This window comes from Mytilus galloprovincialis, chromosome 7, assembly GCF_965363235.1.
Source record: "Mytilus galloprovincialis chromosome 7, xbMytGall1.hap1.1, whole genome shotgun sequence".
In the NCBI taxonomy this organism is placed as follows: domain Eukaryota; kingdom Metazoa; phylum Mollusca; class Bivalvia; order Mytilida; family Mytilidae; genus Mytilus; species Mytilus galloprovincialis.
The window spans coordinates 42,829,075-42,842,589 of record NC_134844.1 but is presented as its reverse complement, the minus strand read 5'-3'; the positions used below and the strand labels follow the sequence as shown (position 1 = coordinate 42,842,589).

Genomic DNA, 13,515 nt, shown 5'->3' with positions numbered 1-13,515 from the left:
AAACTGAACACGAGAGGCCTTAACATCATCTAAGTTTTCTAAATAGGGTTGTTTTGCTTGTGTAATGTAAACTGAATGAACGTTAATCACCGAAGTTGCGCTTTTGAGGGATTCGGACTAACGAATCATCTATATCAAAAATCTAATTAAAATAATACCATGAGCATTTCTTTGTGTATAATGGCATAATCCAGTGAACTAGAATATGATGTTAATATGATTAAAATATTCATACTTTATCATTCAATTTCGTGAAAAAGCATGTTGCCAAAAACGTAAAGAATGGAATCTTCATGTGATACTTTGACGGTCCATGCAATTGTTACAGAATCTCATTTTAACTCTAATAAAAAAACAGAGGATTTTGAAAAGTACATTTTATGCCTTTGATAAAACTAATCAGTTCCCAGTATCAAGATTTGGAGCATCCAATCATCTAACGAATATATAACAAACCTAAGAGCCCTACATATTTGCAGAACTACACTACTACATACGAACGCAAACATGACAAATGCAAGTAGGCGTTAAAAAGAATGACTTTGCAACCTTTTTAAAATTACTTTTTATCACCACTTTTTTTCATTATTCTATAACACTGAAATATTCAGATATTCCAAAGTTTTGACATTTATTTGATCCTTCATGATATTGTATCATGTCCTAACATTCTTTTATGTTTTACAAATTTATGTTTTGGAGCATTGCAGATTAAAAAAATGTGTGATTTCCATTTTTCGTCAGCTTGTCACTCGTACCACATCTTATATCAATATTCATTTATCTTATTGTCCATTTGAATAAATTGTTATAATACATGTACTAGCTACTCCTTGCTACTCACAAAAAGTGTAGTTCTTGTATAAACGAACTAAAGACAGATAAAAAAAATATGAAGTCGATTATAATTTAATGTGAACCAGCACAATATGGATAATGAGGACTAGTTTTCAAATAAAATGTCCCACGAGCACTGGTTGAAATATGGTACCCCATCTCTAGACAACCACTCCCACATCCGGAACAGAGAGAGTGTTTGTAATCATCTTGACTATCACATGGATGAGATTTAAAATGGCATTTTGTATCTATCGATTCTATAAAGTAGTAAACCGACCTCATATGACCACAACTGTAAAATGGTGCAATTTCTGCAAATAAAGTATTATATTAACAGTGAATATAACTATGACAACTAGCACATATAAAGAAAAGAGACCAGCATTGTTCTTTTTCGAGTAAAGCAATTTAATAATTACCAACCCTTAATATATGTCTCTGGATATGAACAAAGGTTGTTGATACTTCTTTTATAATCGAACAGTAACAGAACTGTATTTGAAGTGTCGATTGGAATTGCGCAGCGTTGTTGCAAATGACTAGTTTACCATGGATTTGCTGGTAGACGTTATCCAATCAAAATTGTTACATGTCTTACTGTACAATAATATTATTTCCCACGTATAACAGCTGCCACACATGAAGCAGATTGTATAATTATCACATGTAAATTTGATCGTGGAAGATTGGTAAAAATATATCTCCACGTATTTTTATTTTGTTTGGCTATATGCATGTCTAATGAAACCAGTCAGTCTAGAAAAATTCTGTACGTTTGATAAAAAATAAATTATTATAAAAAATTACCGAATTCCAAGGTTAATTCAATAGGGGGTGTTCACAAACCCTGACAAAATCTCCCACGTAAATGACAGTTAAATTAATGTTTCATTCAAAAATATATAATAACTGTTGGGGTATTGCAATATATGTCAGTGAAGTTCTTTTTCCTTATCATTAACTTTTTGTTTATTTTTTGTTTGTTTGTTCAGAAAATGAGTTTATATCTGAGCATTTACCAATTAGAGTTTCTGCATATATGTTACATACAATACGAGCAAAAATTATACAACTATACATTACTATCAAATAAGCAACCAGGCTGAGATCTGCCACCATTTGGATAAAAATCCACATGTCCCATTGTATGTTGGAATCCAAGCGCTGAAATGAATTGTTGAAAATTTACTAGCATGAAAAACAAACGTACACATTTTTCTTTAAGAATATCAATAGTTTGAACTTGATATTGTATAAAGAATTGATAGAGTTTACAAATGGAAACAATTCTACACAATACAGAAAAATAAATTAAAACATAATCATTGTCTGCTTAAAATCAAACAAGCTGTGTCTGGGGGTTTTTGGGGTCCCCCCCCCCTTTTTACATTTTCAAAACCTATTATCCAGTCCAGTAGAATATCCTACAAACAATTCAAAACACTTCAATGGCAAACTAAACATGACAAACATTTTGACGCTTTAGCCTATATGGATGGATTCGATCATTTCTATTTAGGAATACCTATTTCCAGTGATCTGCCAGATCCAAAAAGGATTTATGGATATAGTCTATTGATATCTTTGTAATGATACATTCTTTAGTTGCTTATGGTGGTGTTCATATGATTAAAATATTCTTGACCGTTTTTTTTGTTTTCAAAGGCTCTCAAATGAAAACCTTTTTGAAATGTTAGTACAGTTGTTATTCTGTACTAGTATCATGTGAATAAATTATTCGAAAAAGCATGTTAGATTAATGTTTACGATAGTAGTCTTTGCAACTCTTTCCTACTTTATACCTTTTTTTAGACAACTGAATATGCTACACGAAGTAATAATTTATTGCACATTTAAATAATTAAAATTGAACAATGCGATGATTTTTTATGCAAATATGCAGCATTTAAAATGCTATTTTATTTACTTATTGGTAGTTCTAAGATCTGTACAAAAAACAATGACGTATTATAGGTTACACTTACCACCATCAGTATGAATTATATCAACAAATGCTGCATCTGCAGGGTCCAATCGTACTCTTTGATCAGCAGTATTAAATTCTGGACCAGCCGGGTCTAGACCTATCAATAGCCAACACTACCCAATCAGTTCTTATTTTATAAAAAAAAAAATGTATGATAAACAAGAGGGTAGCGGTGGCCGAGTGGTGCAAGTATTCGAACTTTTGTATCAAAAGCCTGTCAATACCTATGGCAAGCCGTTCTCGTCAAAACTATGTTTGAACCATTTTTCGAAAAATTTACACACTGAGAATTACAACAAAGCACACTGAGATTTTAAAACTTCAAAACGCACACTGAGAATTGAAAATTACACACTGAGAATTGAAAATTACACACTGAGAATTAAAAATTACACACAGAGATTTCATAAAGACGCACTGAGATTACAAAAATGAAAAAAGCACACTGAGAATTGAAAATTACACACTGAGAATTAAAAAATACACACTGAGAATTGAAAATTACACACTGAGATTTCAAAAAGACACACTGAGAATAAATAAACTGAAAACACACACTGAGAATTTGAAATTACACACTGAGAATTTAAAATTACACACTGAGAATTTAAAATTACACACTGAGATTTGTGCGCACTTTTTATGCGCACCTATCTAATTAGCATACTTAATCTGAATCTATTACAAGCTTAAAACAACAAGGGGACAGAACTCGTTAGTCCTTCGATTTCGTCCCAAATTATTAATAAAAAAAACTTTAGAAATACAAGAACAAGAAAAATACCCACTTACTCTTATTACAAAATATAACCAAATGGTGAAAAACTTTATTAAAATCATAAGAAAACATTGGAACAATCTGCAAAAGAATGCAGTGAAATTTTTACCCAAGTGTCTATTATAGCATATAAACGTAACAAAAATATAAAAGATTAACTAGCGAAACCAGGTATACTGTTTGTGGCTAGCACATTCGGATTGAACCTGATACTGGCTTACAAACAAACACCATTGAAGGTACATCATTTATTACGTAACCGGAAACTCAGCACATTGTATATATAACAGTACAAAGGGAGACAAGCAGTTCACATACATTGTTTCAACACATAACAGAGTTATCTCTCTTACTATACTGATATAAAACATACATAGCAAACACTACATCTCTTCCTTCTTTTTTAGAATTGAAAACATCTTGACATTTTTGTTTTACAAATAAAAATTGAACTACCCTATGTCAATTTTGTTTAAACATAAAAATTCAAATAAACAACATTGTCAATAATATGTCAACAACAACAAAAACATTTGTTATTAATACCTTTATAACATAAATCATGTAACTTGTAATTGTTCATAATAGTACACATATTATTTCAAAACAAAATCGTCAAACTTTGACGGTAACCTTTTCAATCTGACTGGTCTATCTTTCATACTACAAGTTTCATCTTGACTAGAACTTAAACACTTATTTTCATCAAAATTGCTAGATTCATTTAAATTCTCAAAATCATCTTTGTGACTAGTAATAATTTCAGACTCTGTATTAACTACATTTTTGTTTGCATCAGATTGTGAGCAAGATAAATCATTATTTTCTCTCTCAATAAATTTCTTTAAATGTGTCACATTTCTCCTGTATTGAACACCTTGGTCAGATTCAACCAATACACTATTACCAATTTTCTCCACCACTTTAAAAGGGGATGGAACAAAAGGTGTAGACATTTTATTTCCACGGTCTTGCCTGACTAGAACTTGATCGGAGACACGAATATCACTCTCGCACGCACCACGACGCTTATCCGCATATATTTTTCCTTTTTCCTTTTGTTCGGCGTCTCGGTCGCGTACTTCAAAATCATTAATATTATAATCAATCAACTCAGGTAACTTTGTTCTGATTTTTCGACCAAAAAGTAATTCGGACGGACTTACTCCTGTTGTAGAATGAGCAGTACTACGGTACATGATTAAAAATTTACTCAATTCTAATTTCCAGTCGTGACCTTCGGCTTGCGCAATTTTGACACGCTTCATTATCGAACGATTTTGGCGCTCTACTTCGCCGTTAGCCTGTGGCCATAACGGAGTTGTTCTATGATGGACTATACCATGTTCGGACATAAAGTTCTTAAAATGTTGACTAACAAACTGGGGTCCATTATCGGTGTGAATTGATAACGGCAATCCATGAGTCAAGCAAAATTTTGAAATCAACGACGTAATATTTTCCGACGAAATATTCTTAGTAACAGCGACTTCAAAATAGCGGCTATAATAATCAACTAATACAAACATATAATGATTGCTCGGTAACGGTCCTAATAGATCAGCAGCTAAATGTTGCCACGGCGCAGAGGGCAACTCTGTACGCTTTAACGGTTCGGGTTTACTAGGTTGACTAACCAATTGACAACCGTAACAGCTTCGACAAAACTTCTCAATACTTTTGTCTATCCCTGGCCACCAGACTTTACTTCGTAAACGCGTTTTCATGACAACAATACCAGGGTGACCTTCATGAGCAAGCTGAAGTACCTGTTCCCGTAAACTAATAGGTATCACGATACGAGTACCCCGAAGTACTAATTGACCAATAGCGCATAGTTCACTTCGAATAGGAAGATATTCTTTGAACTCGATGCGGTGCCACTGACTGTGAACAAGACATTCTCGGACAGCCTTTAATTCAGGATCATTCTCGGAAGCTCTTTCGATTTCGCGTGTTGTCATCGCAACCGGTGTTGATTCTTGAGCTACAAATTTAACGTATTCCTCAGTTACATTTTCCTGATTGTCACGTGTTTTCCCTTCTTTGATCAAACGTGATAGCGAGTCAGCTATATTTTTCGGTCCGGGAATATACCGTACAGTATATGTATATGGTTGCATACGGAGAACCCAGCGCTCAATTCGAGCACATACTTTCGACTTTGTAGAGTAAATACACTCAAGCGGTTTATGATCCGTTAAGAGCTCGAACTGGCTTCCATAGATATAAACATGAAACCTTTCGCACGCCCATACCAAGGCTAGAGCCTCTTTTTCGGTCTGCGAATATCTGCGTTCCGTATCGCTTAAACTCCTACTCGCGTAAGAAATAATGCGCATCTCACCGTTTTGTTCTTGTATGAGCACGGCTCCGAGTCCAACTGGACTAGCATCTGCGATTACCTTAGTCAGTGCCGACTTGTCATAATAACCTAAGGTTTCCGCATTGGCAAGACGACGTTTTAGCTCATCGAACGACCTTTGTTCATCTTTACCCCATGTGAACGTTGCATCTTTACGAGTAAGTGCACGCAGCGGAGCTGAAATAGTAGCTAAGTCAGAAATAAATCTAGCACTATAATTAACAAGACCTAAGAAACTACGAACTTCTGCTGAAGTTCTTGGCTCACGTGCTTCAACGACAGCTTTGACTTTAACATCTGCTGGCCCAATACCCCGACCAGACAAAACATGACCCATGAACACTACCTTGGACATATTAAATTTACATTTATCATTGTTTAAAGTAATACCTTTGTCTCGCAGTACCCTAACAACATTTTCAAGACATTTATCATGTTCAACCTGGTTACTAGCATGTACAATAATATCATCCATAATGTTATGAACACCCTCACAGCCCTGAAGGACTTGTTGCATGATATTTTGATATAATTCAGGGGCACAACTAATACCAAACATAAGGCGCTTATACCTAAACAACCCTTTATGAGTTACAAAAGTAGTTATTTCCCTAGACTCTGGTTTTAACTCAATTTGGTGATAGGCCCAAGTTACATCAAGCTTACTAAACACTTTACTAGAGTTCATATCTTGCAATAGTTCATCTATTGTTGGAATCGGATGTCGTACTCGTTTCACAGCTGTATTAGCCTGGCGCATGTCAACACATAGTCTGATGTCATCACCTGAACTTTTTGGCACGACCACTACTGGAGAAACCCATTGACTAGGTTCATTGACATGTTCAATTATATCTAAATCTAAAAGTTCATCTAACTTCTTGCCAAGTTTATCGCGCAGATTAAACGGTACCCTCCTCATAGGCTGAATAACGGGTTCAACATCTGGGTCGATAGGTATCTGTAACTGAAATGATTTCAATTTACCAACTCCTGTAAAACATTCTGGATACTTGTCCTTAATTGTTCCAGGTTCACTAACACTGTGAACAAGCTGCAGCACACCTAACTGTTCTGCTGTATTACGACTCAACAAAGCCTGACCTTTGCCTTCAATAACAACAAATTCAATATCATTTAAAGTTCTGTTGTTACATTGTACAGTAGCTGTAAATATTCCAGCGATTTTCAATGGTTCCTCACTGCCATATGCGAATAAACTCTTTGTAGACTTGGACGAAACACATTTCACATGATTATCTTTTAAATAATTCCACAAATTTATTCCCATGATGTTACATGATGCTCCAGAATCAATTATCATTTTCAAATTCACATTCCCTATATTGACAACAATATTATCACATACAGAATTTATCTGATTTACATTGATCATGCTAAATACATATTCCTCATCATCCGTGTTATTCTGTGGTTGTTCAACAACTTGACGAATCTTTCCATGTTTTGACTTATCCTTAGTTTTACAAACTTTATCAAAATGACCAACAATTTTACACTTCCTGCATTTCTTCCCCCGAGCTGGACAGCTTGGGTCAGTCCTAATGTGACCTTCACGTCCACAACTGTAGCAAGTTGCTGTACAAGTAGACTTATTACCAGAATTAAAACTTTTGCTACCAGAATTAAAACTGTTCTTTCCATACTGTTTACCTTTTGACTGTATCATGTTGACTTGACCTTGACCTTCAATTGATTTAGCTTGTCGTTCTGAATCTTCCATAGCTTTAGCAATACTTCTAACATTTGCTAAAGTAAGTGTCCTACCTTTCTCAAGTAATTTACGTCTGAGATGGTGACTTAAACATTTATCAATAATTTGATCTCGTATTCTTTCATCAATTGCATTTTGATTGCCAAATTCACATGTATCAGCTCTCTGTCGAAGACGCGTTATATATTGTTCAATTGTCTCTGAAGAAGACTGAATCATAGATCGAAAAATTGATCGTTCATAAGGGGCATTTGAAAGTGGTGTGAAATAAGCATCTAGCGCACTCACCGCTTTCTCATATGCACCTTCTCCGGCACCTTCCGGCAATGTGAAGAAAATGTCTTGAACATTCATTCCGGCTGTGTGCAATAATAATGCATATTTTTGATCTACGTCTGTAACCCCTTTTCCTGCGGCAAATAGTTGAAACGCCCGAAGCCATCGTTTCCAACGTGCAGACAATCCTGTCGAGTCAGAAATGTCAAAATTCTGAATACCGCTAACATCTGGTAGTAAAACTGATCCCATTTTGTAATACAACCTTTGATTATCCTCGTCGCCAATTTAAATATACTGTTTGTGGCTAGCACATTCGGATTGAACCTGATACTGGCTTACAAACAAACACCATTGAAGGTACATCATTTATTACGTAACCGGAAACTCAGCACATTGTATATATAACAGTACAAAGGGAGACAAGCAGTTCACATACATTGTTTCAACACATAACAGAGTTATCTCTCTTACTATACTGATATAAAACATACATAGCAAACACTACACCAGGGAAACAGTTGGAACACTTTAAAAAGGGACCCACGGTTTTAAGTAACAAAAAATCATCCCGATACACTGGTAGTAATGATCTGAATTATAGGCAACAAACTTATGAATATGAGCAATGTTAAGTCTTGAAATTTATTACGAATGTTGGTTGAAGGAATCGCATTTCATTATAATGACAAGAGTTCTTGAGATCAAGATATTAATCTGTTGAATTATTCATCTCATGAATATTCATTAGTAATTTGCATATTAATCTCAGTGTGTATTTTTGAAATCTCAGTGTGTAATTAACAATTCTCAGTGTGTGTTTTTCAATTTATTTCATCTCAGTGTGTCTTTTTAAAATCTCAGTGTGTAATTTTGAATTCTCAGTGTGTGTTTTTTATTTTTTTAAATCTCAGTGTGTATTTTCGATTTCTCAGTGTGTTATTTTAGGTTTTTAAATCTCAGTGTGTATATTTTTCGAAAAAAGGGTTTAAACATAGTTTTGACGAGAACGGCTTGCCATAAATACCGATGTTGAGAGTTCTAATCCCGCACGTGGCAGGTGAGCTAGACTACTCATAATACAACAGGATTGTCAGTCAGTTTTCCTATCAATGGTCGGTGGTTCTCTCCGCGCACTCCAGCCTCCCTTTACCAATAAAACATGACCGCCACGAAACAAAAAAGTGGCGTGAACCATCAATCTATCTATCTACGATAAACTTTTAGATTTGATTTTTGATTTTTAGTGTTTTAACGCCACTTTTAAGCACCGCAGTTAGGCTGTTTCGTGGCGGTCAGTTTTTATTGGTAGAGGAAGACGGAGTGCCCACCTAAAACCACCGACCTTCGATATTAAAACTGACACTCCTAGTCAATTAAGATTGAAGTCGAGTGCACCCGCACGTTCGGGGTTCGAACTGACAACCTCTGTGTTGACTGGCTAGTGATTACAGTAGTTACTACTTAGACCACTCGGCCACCGAGGCCCCATAAACTTTTAGACATATTTGTCTTGCAATAATTATGTTGCAGGAAGTCTACAAATTATGAATGACTGCTTCTTAAATTTACAAGTGCAAGAAATTCATGATATATAAGTCAGCGGATTGACACTAAGTCACACTCTATTCCGAGAATAAAAGAAAATGAACGGTGAAATTAAAACTGGTGAGAAAATTATATATTATTCCCATAAAACTGGTTTGATAAATATAACTCGCACACCAAATGTTGTGTTTTAAACTAATCCTGCTGTTTATGTTTCATTCGATATGCTTCAAGTTATTTTTTAAAAACTTACCTGTAATTCTGCCTATTGGGACTGTTTCGCCTACGTAACCAGCAACATGAGCACCAAGGCTATGTCCAACTATGTGCACGTCATTATAACTGACCCCTCCAGCACTGTGTAATAATTTGACCATGTTAGCTGTAACAGCACCGACAACCCGTGTATTTGCTACAGCTTGGTTGTAACTGTCAAAGGCTCCTCTCGTCCATATCACAACAATTACATTTACATCAAACTAAAAGTAACACAACTTTTACACGAAAACATGGACAGTTAGAAGTTATTAAATTATAAGTAATGAAACAAATTACATTTGTGGGCTAGCTAATATTCATTTCATATTATGGCTTGTACTGCATTTTTCGCAATTAAGCTCAATAAAGTAATTATAGTTTGTTCAATTTGTCACAATTATCCTATTTGTGGGCTAGATAGTATTTATTTTAAGTTATAGCTTGTATTGCATGTTTCGCAATTAAGAACAATAAAGAAATTTGACTTTGTTCAATTTGTCAAAATTATTACATTTGTGGGCTAGCTAATATTTATTTCACATTATGTCTTGTATTGCATTTTCCGCAATTAAGAACAAAAAATGTAATTTGAGTTTGTTCAATTTGTTTACACATGACCAATAAATAGTTATTATGTTTCTTTTCTTTCTTTTCGTCTCTGTTAAGTCAAGTAAGATTGTCACGTATTCCAGTGGGTAAAGTGGGAACCAATATCCCTTAAATTGATTTAAGGTGGTACCCAACACTTTCACTAAAATTAATTTGGCTCGTTTAATTTTCTTAACATTTTGTCAAATTATTTACTTTAACCCTTTAACAAAAATATAAAAATTTCAAAAATTTTGAACCAACCGTTTTGTCAGAAAAATTACACTGGTTATATAGCAGTTTGACAAACACCAATTTTGATCATTGAGAAGCTTAATATTCCTTTTATAACACAATGTAATTAAAACGTTTAGCTGACTTTACAGAGTTATCTCCCTGTAGTGTTAAGTACCACCTTAACACCAATTGTGTTTAAGTTTTGAAGCTTCTTGTTTTGTAAGTTGAGTTCTAACCATATGAATTGTGTTTTTTAAACCAAAAGACCAAACTATGAAATGCCTAGATAGTTTCGAAGTGCAATTTTTATTTGAGGCTTTATCCCAAATAACTGTATGATACGGGTATTCTTATGCAAACATAAATTAATAAGAAAAGGTACTTAGCGTCTCCCAAATGCAAAGATGTTTTTCTCAAGTTTAATTCAAAATACAGCTCAGCCCCCAATAGCTGTGTAAAAATAATCAAGCAACAACATATTACAAAATCTTACCGGTATCTTTCTTATTTGCAAATTACATCTTTTTCGCATATAGTAAATACTTGTGTTAATTCTCTTACTTTCAGGAGTGGGTCTTTCATTAGTGGAATCCAAGGGTTATTTTCAGTGCCATGATAACCATGAATTATAAAAACAGTCTTGTGCGAAAGTCCAAAGTGTGTTGACCTTAATGACCCAGCACCACCGTTAGGGTTCAAAAGTTGACCATTGTTAGGGTTCGCTTGTGTATATAGATGAAATGAAGTATTGATATGGTCCGGCGATAGCGGTAAGTAGCCAAAAGCGTTGAGGAATGGTGGGTTATTACTAAAACATCCAATGTGGTCGTAGCAAACATGTGATGCTGAAATATAATATATAATAGAACAAGAATGTGTCCCCAGTACACGGATGCTTTACTCGCATATCATTTTCTATGTTCAGTGGACCGTGAAATTGGGATAAAAGCTCTTATTTGACATTAAAATTAGAAAGATCATATCATAGGGAACATGTGTGCTAAGTTTCAAGTTGATTAGACTTCTACTTCATCAAAAACTACCTTGACCAAAAAATTTAACAAAACTTTAGCTTGAAGCGGGACAGACGAAGGGATGCACAGACCACAAAACATAATGCCCCTCTACTATCGTGGGGGGGGGGCATAAAAACAAAGGATATGGGGTATCCATTCATGACACAAAATCCGTACATGCACAGCAAAAAGCACACAAAAAGGAGAGGAATATGTAATTAAAATCGTACATGCACAGCAAAACACGCACAATTAAATCAACTACTTTGTTTTTAATATTTTAAGATATCACTATGTTGTAAAGGAAAGAAAATTCTACAAAAATAATTAACTTTACAGTATCATTTCGAACCTTTCTACATTGTAAACGAATTAAGTTTCTTTCAGTTCTGGAAAAAAATGGAGTAGTTAAATTATTACAACTTACTACTGTTTTCCGCTAGAAGAAGTGATATTATGGCTGAAAATACCAAACATACTAACACATTTAAAGACCACATATTCCTCAGTCTTCCTGATAGGGTTAGCTTTACAGTAGATAGGTAAGATAATCTACATAACTGATAATTCAAGACATATCAGATATTATAGGTTAAAGTGTGCATTTGCGCGTATACTACACCGACTTTCAGAGTTCACACAGTCAAACATCGAAACCCGAGGATTATGAAGTACAAACAAAAAGAGTCTCGATTTCAACAAAATATAGAAAAGGTCACAAAAATATGTCTACCCGTTAATATACGTATGTATAGTTATTCATATCCAAAAATATGTTAAGTAGAGTAGTTTTGTATTTATTTTTATTTCCCAATTTACTCAAAATAAATTCATAGGAAATAAATATGTTCTATAAAATAAATTTTTACTCTGTTTTGTAGTTTTGATTATAATAGAATCAAAGAAGCCAGTTATTGAGTTTCTAAAGTTTCAGGAACCTACGAAGTTTAAAAATTCATAAATAATTAAACGAACTTCCAAAACTGAGTATAAAACTATAAGTATCTATAAAAGACGAAATAAGGGTGACAAGGGCCTCTTTTGGTCCCATCCCCAAATTTCATGTAATTTATCACGTTGTAATTATATTGTCCTTTGTTGAATATGCACGGTACATGTGTCACAGTACACACAGTAGTTTTCCGTCAACTATATAAAAAAAAAAAAAAAAAAAAAAAAAAAAAAAGATACAAACATTTGTCTTGCTTTTTTTTAATTTCAAGCTCAAACAATAAAAACAAATAGTAGAATGCACAACAATTGAGAGAACATACGAATGATTCTTTGTTTTACAAATATAAGTATATTTCTTCAAATTTACAGACAATAATACAAGTATCAGTACAAAATTGAGACAAACAAAGCGACTAGCATAAACAGCTGAATACACAACGACACCAACAACATGAAAATATCTAAAGCCTTGGAAACATCAACCCAGGATACTTCAGCTAAAATGTCTATTCGTGTAGCCTCATTGTCAATGATGTCACCTCCATTTTGTATTTTATCTTGGTCGTTTGGAAAGTATTTCCGGTGCTTCTGTGATTTACACATGACAGCTAACCGCCGGAGAAAAGTCGGAATTGAACACGTGTCGCATGTATGGAACAGTCGGAGTTGTATGATTGTAAAAAGACAAATTATACAGCTAAATATAAGGTTGCTGATTAAAAAATAACACACTCTTGACATGGTTCGTGATGTTTTTGGTAGATGACTTGATATCATCGTCATGAATACGGCTATAGCTAATAAGACTGTTATGGAGAAGGAAATTCTTTCACCAGACATCGCCGGTAACAAAAATACGAACGAATTAAGAAAAGTAAGCAATATAATAGGAAATATAATGTTTACAAGGTAAAATAAAGGGTTTCTATTAAC

At 34.2% G+C, this 13,515-nt stretch overlaps 1 protein-coding gene across 1 annotated transcript; it reads right to left on the bottom strand.

The window, feature by feature from the left end:
* Positions 1–893: 893 nt before the first annotated feature.
* Positions 894–12,183, bottom strand: LOC143083044 (pancreatic lipase-related protein 2-like). The gene is made up of 6 exons (XM_076259180.1): positions 12,056–12,183; positions 11,174–11,457; positions 9,783–10,008; positions 2,826–2,924; positions 1,924–2,004; positions 894–1,151 (listed from the first exon to the last, which is right to left on the bottom strand). Exons 1-6 carry the CDS (start codon positions 12,126–12,128, stop codon positions 910–912), a joined length of 1,005 nt encoding a protein of 334 aa, XP_076115295.1. The 5' UTR covers positions 12,129–12,183; the 3' UTR covers positions 894–909.
* Positions 12,184–13,515: the final 1,332 nt, after the last annotated feature.

What these genes read in the sequence shown, in the direction of transcription:
- LOC143083044 (XM_076259180.1), bottom strand. Translation starts at nt 12,128, where the DNA reads ATGTGGTCTTTAAATGTGTTAGTATGTTTGGTATTTTCAGCCATAATA. An exon ending in TCTTCTAGCGGAAAACAGTA is followed by an intron (nt 11,458 to 12,055) that starts GTAAGTTGTAAT and finishes ATTATATTTCAG; the next exon opens with CATCACATGTTTGCTACGAC. An exon ending in GCCTGGTTGCTTATTTGATA is followed by an intron (nt 1,152 to 1,923) that starts GTAATGTATAGT and finishes CTTTATTTGCAG; the next exon opens with AAATTGCACCATTTTACAGT.